This window comes from Parus major, chromosome 27 (genome assembly GCF_001522545.3).
Source record: "Parus major isolate Abel chromosome 27, Parus_major1.1, whole genome shotgun sequence".
NCBI lineage: Eukaryota > Metazoa > Chordata > Aves > Passeriformes > Paridae > Parus > Parus major.
Window position 1 is genome coordinate 2,006,145 of NC_031796.1, and position 19,309 is coordinate 2,025,453.

Genomic DNA, 19,309 nt, shown 5'->3' on the forward strand with positions numbered 1-19,309 from the left:
GCTCCTTCCGCCTCGGGGGGGCGGGGCCTGCCCGGCCTCATCGCCCGTGCTTGTCCGCTGATTGGCTGCCGCCGCCACGTGATCCCGGCGTACGCCGGCGCCGCCGCGGCGCAGTCGCCGGACGTGCGTGGCCGCGGTGCGCGCGCGCGCGCCCGGCTCTGTTTATTGTTGTGGTTCCGCGGCCCTCTTGGCTCCGCCCTCCGACCAATCAGAGCGGCCGGACGGATGAGTGACAGGCGGCTCCGCCAATAGCCGCGCTCAGCGGGAGCCGGGCCGGCCGCCCTCGGGCCGCCATGTTGTGCCTGTCGGGAGGGCTGGCGCCGCCGGCCCCGGCCCCGCGGGAGCGCGCCATGGAGCCGCGGGTCACCCTGCGCGTCACCTGCCGTCAGGACACCCGCACATTCCTCGTGGCCGACCCAGCACACACGACATGGGCCGATGTGGAGGCCATGGTGAGCGCAGGCTGGCCGCGGGAGGCGGAGCGGGGTGTCCCCCGCGGGGAGCCGGCTCGGTGGGGTGCTGGCCGTGCCAGCCAGGCTTTGAGGGCCCAGCGTCTTCCAAAGCGGTGTCCCGCATTTCACAGGCTGTTTGAACTGCTGGTGCATGCGGCTGCGATCTTGATTTATGTTTTTTCCTTAACAGTATGATTTACTGCTGCTGTGTGCTTAGATTGACGTGAACGGCCTGGTTTGGATAAGGATTCTCAAGGGCCATTATTTTTTTATGTGAGCAGGTGGTCTTAGCTGTGTTCTTTGCCCTTTTCCACAGGTATGGGCCCTTAGTTTGGCTCTGTATCCCTCCGTAAATTACATTCTATTCCTATTGTTGTTTCCTATTCTTACTGAAGTACCTTTGGTGAAATGACACACGTCTGTCGCTTTTCTGACGGTTTGTCTGTGCTCTCTGGGGCACTGAGTCACTAACACATTTTGTTTGGTCCCTTGGTTCCCCGAGCTTTGTGTGTGCTGGTTTGGGTAGAACAGCGCCTGACTGGGCCATGTGTGGGCAGTTGCTTTTGAAGGTCTCTGTATCATGTACTTGGTATAGATAAGAGTTTGTTTGGGTGCTTGTTTTCGGGGCTGTTTAGTGACAATTCCTGTATTGGCGTAGGGTGAAATTGTGTTGTAAAGATTCCCTTGGCTGTGATGTAACTGACATTATTATTATTATTATTGTTGTTGTTGTTGTAATTAATTCTGTAGCAACTGTTCTATTTCTTTAGCTTGCTTTCAAAGTCCCATCTGAAGAGATCTTGTTGCTGTTTTGTTTTCTATCTTTCAGCTCTTTTTCTGGCTAGTATATCTGAATATACATATAGGAGGGTTTTGCTTTATGAATTGCTCAAGTTCAAAATTTGAACTGCATCATCTTCACTTGTTGTATTTCAGTCCTTTCAAAGAGGCAAGCACTGGTTCAGTCTTAAAATACTGAATTTACTTAGTGCAAGTAGAGCCTGCAGGAATGTCTGAGCTGGTTAGAATCCTGCTTGCATCAAAGCTGGAAGCAGATTACTGTGTAAGCACTGTACTGCCCTTAATCTTAGGTATTCTGAGAGCCAGGGTGTGTTTGTTCAAGGTGTGGTGTTCTATTACAGTGTTTCCCTGACCAAAATAGAACCACGGGTTGTCTCTGTTGTGTGAATTGCTGTTTCAAGGGAGTATCAGTTAAACTTGTGTCTTTCTTATATTTTGATATTTTATTAACTATGTTTGATGTTTATAAGGGGTAAGGTGAACTCTTGTTCTGCCTTGAGTTTAGGGGAACAATCTGTGGTGCTAGACTATGTAAGTACAGAGCACAGTTTCTTCCTGACAAAAGAAGCTGGTTCTCTCACTGCACTCACACAGTTTGGGCTGTGCTGCTGGAAGAACAGCACGTTCTTGCAGAGCACGTTCAGTTCAGAATGTGTCTGTGTGTGCCCTGTGTCCATGTGCTGCAGAGGGGCTGTGTAACTCCCCCAAGCAGCCTCTCCTGGCTGAGGCTGCTGCTGTTCTCTTAGGTCTGGGCTAGCAGGACATGTGTCAGTTGTTTCAGAGAGTTGGGAAAAGTGAAGCTTTTGTAGGAACCTGGTACAAAAATGTACAGGAGCCTCAAAGACTCAGCATATGGAAACAACTGCTTTCATTTTATGATTCATTTGGTGCTGCTCATTCTGCCTTTTTAATGTAAAATGCAAAACAGCTGCTTAGCTTTAGTCTCTGAATTTTGATAGGCTGAAAAAACACTGATCACCTATTTGAGCTATCTTCTAGGTGCTTTTTAATGTAAAAGATGGAATTTAGGGACTGTTTGCCTTCGTGTTCGTATTTTGCAGTGTTTACCATGACTGAGTTTGTTAACCCTGAGCTTGTCCTCTTAGAATGGGAAGGTTATTATTATTTATTTTGGAGTAAACATTAACTGGGCAAGGTGCAACAGGAAAGAAATTTGTTTATTTTCATTAGGGGAAGTTAGTAAAACTTGAAGGGAAGGCACTGGGAGGAGTTCAACTCCAGAGGGATGGATCTGGTAAAACAGTGTTTGCTTCAACTGAGAAACTGAAGAGAGGGATAGAAGGGTTTTAATGTTATTCCCAGTTAATAATCACTAGTAACTGTGGGCTTCTGTAGTTCTGCCTCACTGTGGTTTTGTGTTCTTTTTTTTCATTACAGGTTAAAGTTTCATTTGACCTGGACAACATTCAGATCAAATACATTGATGAGGATAATGATGAGGTAAAATACCTGCCACCCCACCCTCCCAATAAGTCAGCAGAAAAATGATTGGTGGCAGAAATGACTTTCTGCCTTGTGATAATTTGTAGTGAGTCCTTCAGAAGAGTCTGTTATGCAGATGGGGGAGGGGGAATGTTTGCCTTTTTAATAAGAAAATAGCTGATAGGCTTGTAGTTTTACTCTTAATGCAGTACACATATCTTAAAATACATTTTTAGAAGCTACTGCCATTCTTTTTCTCACCCTGTTGAAACACCCAGTGTTTCTCTGTGCTCTGAGGGAGGAATGTTTCTATTGAGGAATTTTTTTTTTTTTTTATTAACTAGAATAAGGTAGTTGTAACTATTTGTGTTTGCAGCTGTGGTAAAGCCCTGTCTCTTGAATCTAGAGTCCTTTCTCTGGAAAATGTAGGTCCTCTGTTATTAGCATATGTTTGCTTCAGTGATCTGGTGTACTCAAATCCTCTGCTTGCTTTATGCAATTGCTGTAATCTCCAAGCAGATTACTGACTCAGAAAACAAATTGGTTACTTCTAGTTGTCCTTGTTGAGTAACTTCCTGCTTGGCACAGTCTCACCCTCTCATATTATTTTTGTTTATCTGGAGATTCAGAGGGGAGTGTAACTCTCACATAGAAAGGACCTTTTACAGATACAGTGTTCCACTGCTTGGATTATAGCTCTACAAAACGAGATGGGGGTTCTTCTTACTTTCTTCCCCTAAGGGGAAATGTCAAGAAGCTTCCAGTAACATTTCAGAGAATGATTCTCCCTTTATTTTCCAGCCTGTATAATATATAAATACATAGATGCATCTATGAAGGCTTTTTCTGAAATACTGAGCAAACATTGTTCAGAATCCTGCATTGCTGTGGAGATTAAATAGCTTCTTGTGTTAGTGACTTCTATGTGCAGAATTGATAAATAAATTTCTTTAGAATAATGGGCTTATGAAACACTTAATTGGTCTTTTGAAACCCTTAACTGGGCAGTTAAAGCAACTGGGGCCAAGCTCTGGACTTGTGCAGTGAGCCCAGGGGTACAGGCAGAGCTGCCTCCTGTGCCCATCCAGTAACAAACATGGGCTGCTTCAAAGCACCACAGCTTTGGGTAATGATTAAACACAGCAGCAATAACAAATGTCTAAAGGACTGGTGTTTTGGAAACTGTGGATAAAAGTATGTTTATTCTGAAGTATGTTAATTTTAAGAGAATTGCAAAATTGGGTCTGATGCTCTTGTTCACTGTTACTTCTCTTTGCAGGTCTCTGTGAACAGCAAAGGTGAGCTGCTGCTTTATTTATTTACAAATCAAGAAAGAGACCCCAACTGTTGCTTGAGTTTTTTGAAGATGCAGTTGAGAATGCTTGCTTTTTGATTTTTGTATTTTATATATGATTTGGCATCAAGTTCTTCCCGAAGGAAAGAATACTTGATCCATAGGTACAAATTGGAAGTGACTGAATAAGTAGAATGTTATGGCTCTTAGCTGTGAAAATGTGTGCTTGTTGCTGTGTATACAATTTCTTGCACTATTTTAAGAGAATTTACAGAAGGTAGGGGAGGCCCCTTGTCATGGAAGGGTTTCTAAATACTGTGTGCAAAACTTACATCTGTTGTGTGAGATAGGGGCCATTCACATTTCTTTCTATTTTTCTTTAGAGGAATATGAAGAAGCTCTGAAGGTAAATGTGCTCTTTGACTTTTTTCAATATGTTCATCCTTCTCCAATTAAAATTGGTGTAGCTGAGAAAAAAGAACAAACAGCATTACCTGGCCCAGGAAATCAGAATAGCTGTTTTCTAGCTTTGGACAGTAGCTTGAATGTCTTATTATATTTTTCTTCCATCCTGGTTTATGTTCATTTTTATAAGTTAGTTGAATATGCAGTTGGGATTCAGGACCTTGAGCAGCAGTGGGTTGGTTAAGAGACTGACTTTCTCAAACCCTTCAACAGTAATCCTATATTTGGAAATATTGGGCTTTAGTGAAACCCTTCAAAAATCTTGCCACATAGACTCTGCTGCAGAATATATAATTAAAACTTAGTCAATGCTTAGTTACTCTATAAGCAGTTAGACTAAATAAGAATTGCATTTCTTTATGTTTCTATTTTACATTATTAAGTCTTTCAAAACATTTTGCTCATGGTTTCAATTTCAAATCTGATAATTTCAAAATAATCATAAATTGCTGGACACAATCTATTGTTTACTGGCTCCTATGAACACTTTATTGTAGGCTGAAAAATTCCACTAGGATATTTGCATGATTATCTTGGCTTTTAATAAACTTTTGAATAAGCATATTAGTAGCCTCTCAGAAGTAGAGCATCAGCTGACTCTACCTTGGCATCTCTCTCAGTTTTTCATTTTGTGTCTGTTAGTCTTTCCCCACCCTTTCCCCAAACTCTCCAATGTAGTGTAATACTGTATTTTTACAGATTTTTTTATCCTGATTATGAGTGGAAAACATGGTGTATGTATGTACTGTTTATTTAGATTGCAGTTAAACAAGGAAATCAGCTTCAGATGAATGTCTATGAGAAGAACTCTTCTCGTGGTTTGCAACTACATGAAAAAATTGTGACAGAAAAGCTGGTGCTTCCTAAAGATGAGAAGAAACCACTTTTGCATTCCATGCTAGCTCAGGGATTAGAGGAAGAATTAAAAAATGACGAGGAGCTGACCATTCAGGTAAGAGACTGAGCTGCATTAAAGCAAAGAATTAAAAAATGTAATTCACTTTGTAGACTGATTGTCCTCTTTAGCCATATATAAAAGTGAGTTCAGAAGCTGATCTCTGTTTTCAGTTACCTGCACTTGTTGAAGCTCACCAAATAGTCTGAATGTCTTCAAGAAGATAATTTGATGCTATCTTTAGAAATACAGGTGCTTTCATGTTGCCCATTGTTAAGTGTTTTGATAAATGGAGCAATTCATCTCCTGAAGCCCTCATTGACATCTGGTAACTTCTGGTTGACTTGACTTCTTTGGTGTGTAATTACACTCAAATGCTAATGAGGCAGAAATGGTTCAGGAAAATGTCAGTGGCTATTTTGTGATGCTTCTCTACTGTTTTCTGAAGAACTTTGAATATTTTTATGTAAAGACACTTAAAAGCTATTTCAGCAGTTAATTTGCTGTGTTGAGGGTTTTTTTTAAAAAAATTTGTCTCCTTTGTGTTTATTTTGTTGTTTATTTTTTTTCCCCAGCAAAAGTTAAATCAGACCAGACCAGAAATCATAAATGAAAATCCTCCAGAATGGTTTACTAGCTACTTGGAAACAGTAAGTGTATTGTTTTGCAAGTTTTGGTGTACTTAAATACATAAGAAGTTGTGCATGGAAGAGATCTTTGTGATGCCTGACTCTGGATGTCTGAACACTCTTGCCATCAGGACTTGTGACCAGGTTCTTATTGAGAACTAGATATCTAACTGTGTCTACAGTGGAAGGGTACCTTAAAGAACCCCAAAACCATGAACTTGCTCCATACAACTTGTGGAAAGTGGAATGTTTAGTTTATGCATTTGATTAGCTTGAGTGTAGTTTTAAGTAGCTCCTATAACATAATCCTTGTGGTGCTCCAGACAGCCATAGGAATTGCAGACCACTCATTGTGGGAGGGCATGGAACAGTGGTGCTCTTGCAGGCTCTTGATTGCCCAGTTTCACCAGGGCAATACTTTTGGTTTCCTGTGGTTGAAAACAGAGCATTTAATGACCTTACTTTTCTTGACTTTGAGAAAATACTTTCAGGCAGCCATTGACAATAAGCTACAAGTTAAGATGTGGATGTTGTTTTGAACAATTAATAAACATCACTGAAAAGCAGTTTGATATCACTGCAAAGAATTCATTAGCTAGCAAGTTTTTGAAATTATGTGCATTTATCTTTAAGCTTTTTTCTCTAATGTCTCCTTTCCTTTGCCACCTATTTATACAAACTAAAAATAGGGGAAATTCATGGTTATGTGTAAAACACTGATGGGCTAATCAGAACTTAGTGGTAGAGAGTCCAGAGGGGTTTGGGAGTTGGGGTAATTGTTTTGGAGATGAGTTTCCTTCCCTTCAGGCAAGCTTATGGAAGGAAAAACAATATTGTAAGCACAAATGTGTGATTTTTAACTTGACTTCTTAAAAGCTCTGGGTTGGTATTTTCTAAAATAAAAGTCCTCTCTGCTGAATGTGGTATTTGTTTAATTTTATGAAGAGTGTGCTGGGGGTAGGGGAAATGACTCTGAAGTAGTCTGTGACTACTGACAGATTGGGAGACTTGTGACAATATAACTCAACTTTTCAAACTTAGTAAGTGGCTCTCATTTATGACCGCTTTAATTTCTTTCCAGTTCAGGGAACAAGTAGTTAAGGAGACTGTTGAGAGGCTGGAGCAGAAGCTGTATGAGAAGCTTGTTCATCGCAATCAGCCTCCAGATTTCTGTGAGAGCTCAGTTCCAGCAGCAGCTGCACCTTCAGAGAGCCCATTGGGGAGCAGCAGCCCGTGTGACTGGCTGATCTCCTGCTGCAGCTGCCAGGCTCGCATCGTTGGGGTGCGCTACCAGTGCAGGTAGAGTGTGATGGGAGCTGGGGGAACCTGATGGGCACAGCCTGAGGGTGAGTCTGAGAAACTGCCTTGGGCTCAGATACTCCCAGGTTCCTAATCTGCAGCCTGCTGTAGAATGTCTGCTGTGTGTCTCAACAACAGCTGATGTTCTCTCCTGTGGTCACTAGACTTCATCTGCATAAAAGCAAGATTAATACTATTTTGGGAAATTGTTAACGTGTGAGAACTTTAGTACTCTGTATTCCCAATGGCTCCTCATCATATCTGCATAGGACATGCAGTAATTGTAACAGGCAATGTTTTGTTTGGTTAACTAAACAAAAAAAGCAAGGCTGGGAACTGCTAGTCTGTTACAGTTGTTTGTTTGGTTCTTAGAGTCAGTGAGACTGAGGTAGGTCATACTATTTTTAATGATTGCACTGTTGTCTGTCTAAAAATATGAAGTAGATTTTGATGAATGTCTTAAGTGAGGTGTTAAAAGTGAGAGTTTTATTTGAATGAGGCAATTGCTGTAAAGACCAGCAGTTTGGGATTAGACAGAAACAGTGGATGAAATGCCAACAGGAGTTTTTCTTTGGGTATTTTTTTTACTGTCAGGAGAGGATAATCTGTTTTTTATCAGCCTTGTTCCTGGAGGAGCAATCTGCTTTGCATTCCTGAATGCTTGTTGACTTAGCCTCTGTATTTTCATAAGTATGGTGCTGTTTCTGGCCCTGGATTTTGGTAAAATGTACTGCCCTTTGTAGCAACAATTTTAGTCACTTGTGCTAAAGGAAGCATCAATTTTTTTCCAATATGTGTTCAGAGAAGTGGGAACTGTGTTGCAGTTTTTCCACTAAGAGAGAGATAATCATGTAGGTATTCCACATGGCTCCAATACTGATCTATAAGTGAGACATCCAGCTGCTGTCACTTGGGAACTACTTACAGTGATAGCATCATACAAAGTTTCTCAGCAGAAATTCTTTGCCTCTTGATAACCTTCTGTCTTTTCTGCTTTGCAGCCTTTGCCCAGCCTACAATATCTGTGAAGAGTGTGAAGCAGGAACATATGCACATGATCCAAACCACGTCTTGTTAAAGCTGCGCAGACCCATCCTCTGTGCTGCTGACAGTTACAGCCTGGCAGAGCTCTCCCCACGCCTGCCTGCTACTCTGGAGCAAGTCAGGTAAATGCTGGCAATACCTGGCAAGATTGTCCTGATTGCAAGTGAAAACACTTGTGCTGGAGTTGAGGTTCAGCTTTTATTTTATTTTAGAGATAACAAGAAATGGAAAGGGTACTCAAACTTTGTGAGTAGATTAAAATAGCAACATACTCATAAAGGGCCTAAGTCATAAATCTTAAAATGTTTTTAATAACAAAGTAGAAAAGACAGACTTTTGTGTCATAGATGGGTAATAAACTTTGACAACTTGCTTTTTCTTTGAGCATTCTATGTCTGCCTTTTTTTTGTTCTTTCAGTGACCATTCAAAATAGTTCCAAAAGCAACTGTGAGGATGTTCTTTTAAAATCGTTTGTTATCCAGTCTAGAAGTGTAGTATATTTCATGAAGGGCTTCCTTGAGACTAAGACTCTGTTGGTTAAAAATAAATTCTGATCAGTTTAATGTAATAAAGTGTGTTAATTGCTTTGCAGGCTCCAGAAGCAGATGGACAAAAGATTTCTGAAGGCAGAGAAGCAAAGATTGCGAGCAGAAAAGAAACAGCGAAAAGCAGAGGTCCGAGAGCTCAAAAAGCAGCTAAAATTGCACAGGAAAATTCATCTGTGGAACTCTATCCATGTATTGGAAACAAATGGCTCACCTCCTCTGAAATCTGAGAGTCTCCAGCCTAATACTTTCCTGTAAGGCTTGTTGTTAACTGGGCATCTGGTAGTTGTGCTGTCTGACCTTTGGTTATGAGACCAAGTTAAAGTAACAGGAGGAAGGTTATGAAATTGCTCGTTTGAAGTATGATTTGTCATTTGACTGTATGAGAATTCTGTCTAAATGCAATTTGCAATGTAGAGTGTTTATAGTTGAGAGGAGAGTAGGAGAAAGAGGAAAAAAAAAAGGGACTGATGGTTATTACCAGAGACTTAGTGATTTATGCAGATTTAGGAGGAAGGGGAGTGTCTAGGATTATACATACACATGCATGCTCATACAGCATAAATTAACATTGCTGCCAGTTTTAAAAAAGTCTGTATCTTCCTGCTTTATTGTGTCTGCATAAAGTCAAGTGCATTCTGTATATTTATGTTCAGTGCTATTTCTTTTTTATTTTAATGTGCTCTTAAGGTGAGGTTCATTAGACAGCAGCCTTTGCAGGCAGCTGCTCTGCATTTCCCACTCCCTTTGAGTTTATGAATATGCAGTGTAAAACTTGTATAGTTTGTTTCTTTAATTCATCCCTTCTATTTAGGATATTTAAAAGCCAAATTAACATTAATCAGCAGCTGAACTTCCTCAGTTTTGGTGTATTTTGTTTTTTTGTTTCCTCTCTCCAATCCCAGGAATCCTAATCAACCCTTCCAAGCAATTGTCCCAACACTAAGTGCAGTATTTGTGGATGAGAATTTGCCTGATGGTACTCACCTGAAGCCAGGAACAAAGTTTATCAAACACTGGCGAATGAAAAATACTGGCAATGTGGAATGGAGCTCAGACACAAAGGTATCTTGTCTTAGCTCTTCCTTCTACAGACTAAAATCATACTGGAAGATAACATTTGTATGTGAATTCTCTGTTAGGATCTGTTTAAGATTTCCTTTGGCCTGTTGATTCATAGCTGGGAATTCTGGGGCAATAAGCTGTGCCAGAATCACTGCTACTCTTCGGAAGTGTAGACTATAGGAAGAAAGCAATTCAGAATACCATCACTGGACATGTTTCCCATTAATAGTGTGTCCCCCGTGCTATAATGGTACAGTTTGACCCTGTTTACAACTGCTCTTTTGCTTTTCTGACCTCCCAAATCCCTTTGTTCTGCGAGTGGTTGCATTTGTGTTGAAAGATGAGGCTGTCTTTGTGTTGGTAGTGACTGATGTGAGGATGTGTACTAGCACCTTGTCTTCCCCATGCCTGGTATCTACAAGACCTTTCAGCAGAGCAGCCCTGCTTCCTGCTGCCCACACTTGGCAGAGAAGCTTGAGAAGTTAACTTTTGGCTTTTTCTCTTGTCTATTTCAGTTGAAACTTATGTGGGGTAATCTGACCCTGGCATCTTCTGAGAAAAAAGATGTGTTAGTGCCATCCCTTCCATCTGGACAAGTAGGAACTGTTTCAGTTGAGTTTGTAGCTCCCAATATAGAAGGAACTTACACTTCTCACTGGAGACTGTCGCACAGAGGGGAACAGTTTGGGCCAAGGATCTGGTGCAGTATTGTTGTGGATCCCTCTCCAGCTGCTGACTATGTAGAAGGTGATTGGAAGGATTCTGACTCCTGTCAGAAGAGCAGAGCTTGCACAACCAAACAGGCAAGTCACTCACCTGGTATTTGGGGCAGTTCAGAATTGCCTTGGAGAAGGAGCATTGTGTATTATTTGGCAAAGTATTCCTATCTAACTATTCCAGGGGATTCTTTTAGCTGTTTGCTTTTAAATTTACTTTTAATAGGAAGGAAATACAACATATATTGCATTTATAAATTCTAAAGTAGTTCTTTATGACAGGCAAGACATTAGCTATCAGTCTGTTGCAGCTGTTTGTCTTCTTCCTTGGTTGAACTGAAACACTGCAGCATTTCTCTTTGTTAGGTCTTGTCCTTTTAGCTTTGTAATGAATTGATTGAAATGTCTTTCAAATTACTTGTGTGTTTACACAAAATGCAGGCTTTAGATTCCATGTGATCTTTTATTTACTGTGGCTAAGGGGCTTCTGGTTTTTTGTTTTTGCAGGATGCTTCCTTAAAGACAGAAACAGGTGCTCAACTGATAGGTGAAATTGCAGAGCAGGCTGAAATATCTCTGCCAACTATTCCTTTAAAGATCAAAAATCTGCCAAGTGAGAGAGAATTTTATATCCCATCTGTTGATCTACTGACTGCACAGGTAAAGTGTTAAAATTCAGGTAGATGTAAAGAAAACCACATTGGGTTTGATGCCTAGATAGGTGGGTAGACATCTGTAAGAACAAAGCTTTTGAGCTCTAAAATTGGCCACTATTTTCAGAAAGAGTATATTGCATTTTATATAGTGGAGCTGTTTTCCCAAACTGGTATTAGGCACTGTCATTATGTGGAGGGTATGTGTAGGAAAGATTAAGATTCTCAAAAAAGAGTCAGCATTGAGTCTTTCTCTGGCCCTAACAAGGGAGTTCTTAGATTTGTCCCTTGCTGCCCTGATTTGTGCACCATATTCAATGATGGAAATATATGTTGTGGGAAAACTGCCCCCTGAGGTTGTGTTGAGGAGCAAAGTGTTATTTGTACATCAGTGGGGTCTGTGCTGCCAAGTACAGATAGGATGCAGTTTCAGAGTTTGCTCATGGAAGCTGTGTGTTTTTTCCTGTAGGATTTGCTGTCCTTTGAGCTGTTGGACATTAATATTGTGCAGGAATTGGAGAGAGTGCCACACAATACTCCTGTTGGTAAGGCTCCCGTATTCTGTGTGCTCTCTAGAGCACAGATAGCTATCCTTTGTGTTTTTCAGTCTTGGCTTTCTTTTCACCTTCATGTCCCCAAGAACATAACATTCCAGGTGTTGAGGAATGCTGCCATTTTCTTTGCACAGCCAGAGGCAGAGTAATGCAAAGCTAGTTGCTTATTCCACCAGATTATCTTGCAAAATAACTAAGTTTCTTCAGTCTTGAAAGAATGTCCCTTAAAAAGAATAAATTTTAAAAATGTTACCTCATGGAGGCTCCTTCTCCTTTAGTGCCAATTATCTTTGCTCCCTGTGTTTTCCAGACATGACTCCATGCATGTCCCCTTTGCCACGTGACAGCCCCTTGCTGGAGAAACCTGGCTTAGGTCAGATAGAGGAGGAGAACGAGGGGAGTGGATTTAAACTAGTGCCTGGTAAGCAGTAGTCCTGAGGAGCTTGGGGGTGAAGGGAGGATATTGTCACTTCTGTGTAGTCAGCAAACCTGATGTCTAAAAGGAATTCTAACTCCTGTCTTCCTCTTCCTTGGGGAAAAAAAAAAAATGTTTGGCTCATAAGCCTGGAGTCTGACACTACATTAGTGATTACAGAGGTTGGAGTATAATATATATAGATTTGGAAATAGCAATCATAGAATTGCAGAATGGTTTGAGTTGGAAGGAATCTTTAAGATTATCCAATTCCACACCTCTTGCCATGAGCAGGGACAGCTTCCCCTATCCCAGGCTGCTCCAAGCCCCATCCATCCTGGCCTTGGACACTCCCAGGGATCCAGGGGCAGCCACAGCTTCTCTGGGCAACTGCCAAGGCCTCCCCACCCTCAAAAGGAAGAATTTCTGCCTAATATCTATCTAAATATACCCTCCTCCATGTTAAAGTCATTCCCTGCTGTCCTATTACTGCATGCCTTTGTATGAAGTCCTTTCAAACTCTTCTTTTGATTTATCTGACCACTAGAATTGTTGGGAGAATTAACAATCTGCCCTTTATAGACTAGGTTGTACTCCAAACACTCCAGGTGTGTTCCCCATACTTCTCAATCACTTCCACATTCAACTTGAGCTAAATTCAAAAAATCTTTCAATTTTTGGAAGGAATTTACACACAGAGTCAATATTAGCTGTGGCTAGTCTAAAAAATTCTTCATATAGTTACATTTCCTCGTTGTGGTGGTAAAATCTGTTATGTTTCCCTTTCCAAGGAATGGCAGAAACCTGCCTTTCTGTGGACTCCTCTGTGGTGACAGTGAAAGCTGAACATGCATTGAACCAGGAGGAAGGGGAGGAAGATATGAGTGGGACTCAGTTTGTCTGTGAAACTGTAATTCGATCTCTGACCCTGGATGCTGCACCTGACCACAAACCCCCACAAAAAAACCCCAAAAGTAAGTACTAGCATTAGTTGCCTACTCTGGCTTGATGTATTTGCAGTCAGACATGAGGCAGAAATTGCTCAGCTCAGGTGTTTGATACCATTTGATTGTTTTTCCTGATTGGTTTTATTAGACTCCTTACAAACTTTGCAAGACACCTTCAGTTGCAATATGATAAATGAAGACTCTCCTATGATAAATACTAATTCCACTTCCAAAAAGGAAGCAAAGATTCATCAGTCAGAACCAGTGACAGAAAATTCCAGTGGTAAGTAAAATGGGTTTGAATGTAAGATAAAGCTGTAAAAAGATCATGTGTAAGAAGTTTAAGTTCTCTGTATAGCTCTTGCTCCTGGTTTTACTAGAAGCATTAATACCTGCAGTGTATTTGCATGGGCTTAACATTAAGATCTGTTACTCTTTCACATACACCCCCCCACAAAAGGGAAAATTACACCATTAATGGCAGCAGCTAAGGTTTACACTTGTTTCTAAATACTTGTCTTTTACAACTGGGACAATTCTGTCTCTGTTGTTGTCCAAAGAAAATAGACTATGGTTAACACCTCACTTTTTTTCCTACTAGGGGATCTTCCACTGTCTGGTGAGAGCACAAACCCCAGTAGTGGTACTGGCAATTGTGATGAAGAGGAAGATGATAAAGATGATGTTCAGAGTCAGTGCTCCTCTGCTTCCTCAGAGGATTATATCATTATTCTCCCAGAGTGCTTTGACACCAGTCGGCCGTTGGGTGACTCCATGTATAGTTCAGCTCTTTCTCAGCCTGGTTTAGAAAAGGCAGGAGAACCTGAAACAGTAGCAGAGAACACAGAAGGAGGAAGCCAGCCACAGATCCAGAGGGTCAGTGATACACTGACATCTTCCCCAACACTGGCTGCAGGACCATTAACCCCAGCAACTGTGGACAGCTTACCCCAGGCACAAAGGTATGATTTGGGGACAAGAACAAAATGGTGATGCTGGTATTGCTGTAAAGTCTGCAAGGTCTAGCACTTTCCAAACAGGAATTGTTGTAACAACAGTTTTATCATACACTGAGGTAAATGTTCTTAAACCCTGCAACTTTTTATAGAGCCTGTACTCACCAATGTGGGTGAGTGCAAGGGAAGGAGAGAGAGGAGCATGTGAAGTTTTTTCTGTTGACCATAACTTATTTATGTGTGTACATGTAGAATAAAAATACTGATGTTTTTGCCTTATGTTCTCAGGAATCTTTCATCTCTTCAGAATTCTATCTTCCAAGAACCAAACACACCAGCTTCAGAGAATATCTCTTCTGCTCCTCATGATCAAATACAAAGAGAAGGTATTGACAGTATTTAGTGAAGGGTGCAGACTATTGCTATCACCTTTTCCTTATGCTTAGTATTGAATTTGATGTCTCATTTCTCTTTAGGAGAGCAGAAAATCTACCAAATAAAGATTTTAGTTTTTCTCTGGGTGTTAAACTTTTGCTATATGGATGTTGCAAATAAAGAAATAATTTGCTTTGTGGATCAGTTAAGAACATCTATTATAGGAAATGGTGAGAGGATACTGAAAAGTACTTACAGGCATGTGGAAAATTACCTTGCTCTGGAATTAATGAGCTATGCATTTAAGCTGCTGTTACAGTCACAGCAGCTCCTCTTGTGTTAAACACCTCTGATGAATCAGTCATATATGGTTCTGAAAATCTTCTGACTGCTTTCACTGCAACACCTGGTCTGCATAACTAAACTCAAGAGTATTAGTGTTGGACTGAGATAAACTTTTTGCTGTTTATGTATGTGTTGCATTTCTCCAGCTTAGCTGTCTTTAACTGGATACATTGACATTTTGTGTTCCTCTTCCAGACCCCAGCGGTGAAGATAATCATGGGCCAGGATCTTCTGCATTTCTCACTAAGTTCTCAGAAAACCCAAGGTAATGAAGCTGAAGCTGTGACTTCACAAGCACCTTTTTTAGACTGAGAACAGTTTAATTAGACACCTAGGAAAAAGCTCTGGCCTACAGATTTCATGTAGTCATTAATTTGGAGAGAAGCCTCCCTTCTTAAAGCAAATGTGTTATATTTTCATAAGGTCTTTGTTTCTACTTGGGCACAAATTGAAAGGATGCAGAACTGGCAAGCCAAAGTTAATGAAGAACTCAAGTTGAAATTGATGCTTGTAAATTCTTGTAAAATTCTGTGTTTTTTTAATCTGGAAAATGTCAGCATTCTTAGAATGGGGATTTTACAAGTTAGCTATAAAGTTGTCTTAAAATACTGAGACTAAAGAAGTAAATTAAAACGTTGAGTAGAATATTAAGTAACTTAAGTATTCATAGAAAACAAATAGAAGTTACCCTACCCTGGGTGTGTCAGTGCACAGCTTTCATGTAGGTATGTTCTCTTCTAGATGAGAACATGAAACTCTTTACAAAAGGTCACTTCATGGAAAGCATACACCCACAATTTAATAGAAGGTGTCAAGAAAAAAGAACGAGTTCTTGTATAGCTCATTTCCCAAAGATTGCTGATTCCTTTGGATCACAGGCTGTTGTCTCCAACAGTCCTTGCCTCAACAGGCAGCAACTTGCATTTCACTAAAAAAACCCTTGGTTTTACTGACCCTAAAGCAGCACCTGCTCTCTTCACAGGTACCCTCAGGGAAGCAGCATTGCTGGAGAACTCATGAAAGGAGCTTTGTCAGTCGCTGCTTCTGCCTACAAAGCATTATTTGCTGGACCACCCATTATTGAACAGGTGAATGTCTTTCTTGTGTGCTGTATGAGTTTCATAGAATTAAGACAACCATAAATGTATAGGTGCATGTTTTTTAAGTGTATCAATATGCTATATTGGAGTTAATGTAAAATGTTAAATTTGGTGCTGTCCCTTTGAGGTTTGCTGCTCTCAGCAGACTGGGAAATCCATGCTGTAGGGATGGAAGCACATCTCTGGTAGCATCGTGTAAGAGTAGTAGCTCACCTTTCTAAGTGAGCAATGAAGGGGATTATAAATGGCTTAAATGCCATTTAAAGGCCAGAAGAGCCTCTGTGCCTCAGCTTGAGTCTAGTATAATGCAGGGCCTCTAGTTCAAATGGCAAAAAGTAAATTACCTTTTTTAGCTTACCTTACTGTCTTTTGTTTTCAGCAGCCTGCAGCTCCAGAAGAGCAGACTGCCACTCTGCTGTCCAGTCTGTGTGAGATGGGATTCTGTGACAGGCAGTTAAACTTGAGGCTGCTGAAGAAACACAACAATAACATGATTGAAGTGGTAACTGAATTGCTTCATATCAGTAACAGAGACTGGTGCAGTAGGTGCTAAACCTGCCTGGTGGAGAGAGGAATAATCTTCATTGAGTAAACTCGAATTAAAGATTACAAGAGTAGCAGGCTGCTCCTCAGCTGCTCTCTGTTTGGAGGTTTGACTTAAAATTTTGGCTTTTCTTTGAGCATTTGACTTCTTTATTTCTGTTTTTTTTACCCTCATGGAAATGTCAAACAACCCTTGTGGCATCTCTTGAAATGGAGACCAGAATTTCAGATATTATTTGAATCTCATACTTAAATGAGTAGATTTTAAATCTAATTTCAGATCAAATCCTTTTACCAGGGAATCATGTAGAACTAAACTTTGTACTCAGATGAGAACTTCCCATTTTATTGTGTATACACTTTTTCTTCAGGCAGCTGGAAATTTTTTGTTGGCTTAGTTAGCTTTGGAATAGAAACCAGTGTAAAATGCTGCTGTAAAATGTAGTCCTGCTTAATTTACAAGAGATGCCTGAAACTAGGAGTTTCTTCTGAGGATTTAGTAATTGGTTTTCCAATGTGTGATAGTAAACTGACAAATTTAAATCTTATGAATTATTCTAAGAAAAAGAACTTACTCATAGAAGAAAGCCATCTTATATCATCAAATGACTTTTGAAAAGTCTGAAAGTGTAACTGCAGTTAAACTGATGAACACCAGTGAAGTTGTTGCTTGCTGTAGTGGAATGAAGCAGGAGAATTACCACCAGCAATTGAATCAGTAATGATAGTGCACACCAGATCTCTAACAATAGAAGTATAACCTACATAAAATATTTTGTTAAAAACAGAGTGTAAGGGTAGGAAAGGCTTTTCTAGGAATCTTTACAGGCTCTTTGTAAAAATATTAAAAATTTGACCCTTACCTTTTTTCACTACTAAATGCAAACATTTTACTCTGTTAATATCACATTAAAAAATGCAAGAATGTGTAGGAATCCAGACCTGAACTTGAGTACAAATTTTGGTAATGTTCAGGAATGTAAAGAAGGCTTGAAGCAGGGATCACATAATTTTACATTAGAGTTTGAAAAATGCATTAACTTAAGCACTTTCAAATGTACAGTCTCCTCTGATGGTTTTAGCTGGTCCTGTGTTTCCATAGCCACATCTGTAGAATTCATTTTTCTCGTAAGATTTTTTAGAAGCCCGTATTTAATTTGGAAATCTAAGAATTCCCTTCTAAATGTGCTGAGAGATTTGATTCTGAAGAATGACAAGAAATGACACTGCTGTGCAGTGGGGGTATCCATAGATAACTCCTCAGACTTCAGTCCCTCAGCAGCTGACAGTGTTGGTTACATTCTTACTTTCAAGTAAACATTTTTCCTTGCTGTAGTAAGAAACCATTGATTCTAAAATATTTTATATTACTCCTGCTTCAAACTAGTGTTCTGTTTTGTCACAGTATAGCTGAAGCTGTGTCAGTATTGTGGCTGACCAAGTTAGCAGTAATTTTTTAAAAGACTTAGTACCCATAGAGATAAAATACCATTAAAATAGTTCAAGGAAACAAATGTATCATACCACTTTCATTTTAAACCTATTTTTATAGATTGTGGAAGATATACTCTTAAATGCTTATTTTGAAATACAGTAGAGGTATTTTGCAGTGTTTCCCATCTCTCTGTATACCAGTACAACTGTGTGCTGTGGACCAGTTAAAGATCCTTCTGTAACTTTCCACCTTAACTTGGGTGTGTTGTTTTGAGTAGCTTTTGACTAATGCCAACTCTAGAACAAGGAGGAGGAAAGCACAAGGGTGAAATGCAGAAGCTGATGACACTGAAGCAGTGTGGTTATTTTCTTGGGTCTCTCAGGCCCAGCAGGACCCACGTTTGCCGTGCATACCTTCATACTTGGAATGAATTCACATGTTCCATGAATTATAAAACTAAAACATTTGAGGAGGAACACTTCATTGAGGATTGAAATGGCAAGTGTGAGATGCTGTTCTCTTTAGGTTACTTTTTACTAGAGTTTAGATGCTGTATGCTCTGGCTTAAGATAGATATATTTCCGTTGGCTTTGTATATTTTGTTAATGGATGCATGATATAATTTATAATATATTCTATAGAGCAGATGAGACCTCTGTATCTTATTTCGGGCGAGCGCAGGCGCCTGGGGCTGGGGTTTGGGATGGGGTTCCAAGCCCTGCTGCTGCTGCTGCCTGGGGCTGGGGTTTGGGATGGGGTTCCAAGCCCTGCTGCCTGGGACTGGGGTGTGGGATGGGGTTCCAAGCCCTGCTGCCTGGGGCTGGGCGTTTGGGATGGGGTTCCAAGCCCTGCTGCTGCTGCCTGGGGCTGGGGTTTGGGATGGGGTTCCAAGCCCTGCTGCTGCCGCGGGCTCTGGACCAGCGGGGGTGGTGGGCACCGCAGCCAAGTCTGTTCGCCTGCCCTGGCCTCCCTCGCCCCTGCCAGGAGCACACGGCCTGTGCCCTCATCTCCTTCGGCCGTGCCCGGGGCGGGCCTGCGGGGCCGGGACAGGAGCGGGGCCCGCACTGAGCCTTCTCCTTCCGCAACTCCCGGGGTGCGCTCCCGTTCTGCTCTGCCCGCTGGGTGGCCCCGAACGCCACACTCGGGGTAGCCTCAGCTCATCGGCCTTTGCTGGAGACGCCTTTCCGCTTTGGCTAAGGAAAGCTTTTACACGGCAGCGCCGATTCACCCGGGGCTTGCAGCCCACCAAGACTCTGTGCCCGGCAAACCCCGCCCGGCGTCCCTCAGACCCGCCCCTTTGTCCCTCAGGCCCCGCCCCTTTGCCCCTCAGGCCACGC

General features: G+C 41.2%; 1 protein-coding gene across 6 annotated transcripts; it reads left to right on the forward strand.

Annotated features, from left to right (window-relative positions):
• Nucleotides 1–282: 282 nt before the first annotated feature.
• Nucleotides 283–18,622, forward strand: NBR1 (NBR1 autophagy cargo receptor). 6 transcript variants are annotated; one of them, XM_015651181.3, is made up of 21 exons: nt 283–452; nt 2,652–2,714; nt 3,976–3,994; nt 4,374–4,396; nt 5,213–5,407; nt 5,926–6,000; nt 7,061–7,278; nt 8,280–8,444; nt 8,916–9,122; nt 9,774–9,933; nt 10,449–10,736; nt 11,157–11,309; nt 11,772–11,847; nt 12,167–12,277; nt 13,063–13,245; nt 13,367–13,501; nt 13,820–14,180; nt 14,463–14,560; nt 15,090–15,159; nt 15,877–15,982; nt 16,377–18,622. In XM_015651181.3, the coding sequence occupies exons 1-21, from the start codon at nt 294–296 to the stop codon at nt 16,545–16,547; spliced, it is 3,036 nt and encodes a 1,011-aa protein (XP_015506667.1). In that variant the 5' UTR covers nt 283–293; the 3' UTR covers nt 16,548–18,622. The 6 variants fall into 6 exon arrangements, with proteins under 6 accessions (XP_015506667.1, XP_015506668.1, XP_015506666.1 ...); XM_015651180.3 differs by having other exon boundaries at nt 284–452; nt 16,374–18,622; XM_033520068.1 differs by lacking the exon at nt 283–452 and adding an exon at nt 658–768 and having other exon boundaries at nt 16,374–18,622.
• Nucleotides 18,623–19,309: the final 687 nt, after the last annotated feature.

What these genes read in the sequence shown, in the direction of transcription:
- NBR1 (XM_015651180.3), top strand. Translation starts at nt 294, where the DNA reads ATGTTGTGCCTGTCGGGAGGGCTGGCGCCGCCGGCCCCGGCCCCGCGG. An exon ending in GGGGTGCGCTACCAGTGCAG is followed by an intron (nt 7,279 to 8,279) that starts GTAGAGTGTGAT and finishes TCTGCTTTGCAG; the next exon opens with CCTTTGCCCAGCCTACAATA. An exon ending in TGGATTTAAACTAGTGCCTG is followed by an intron (nt 12,278 to 13,062) that starts GTAAGCAGTAGT and finishes TCCCTTTCCAAG; the next exon opens with GAATGGCAGAAACCTGCCTT.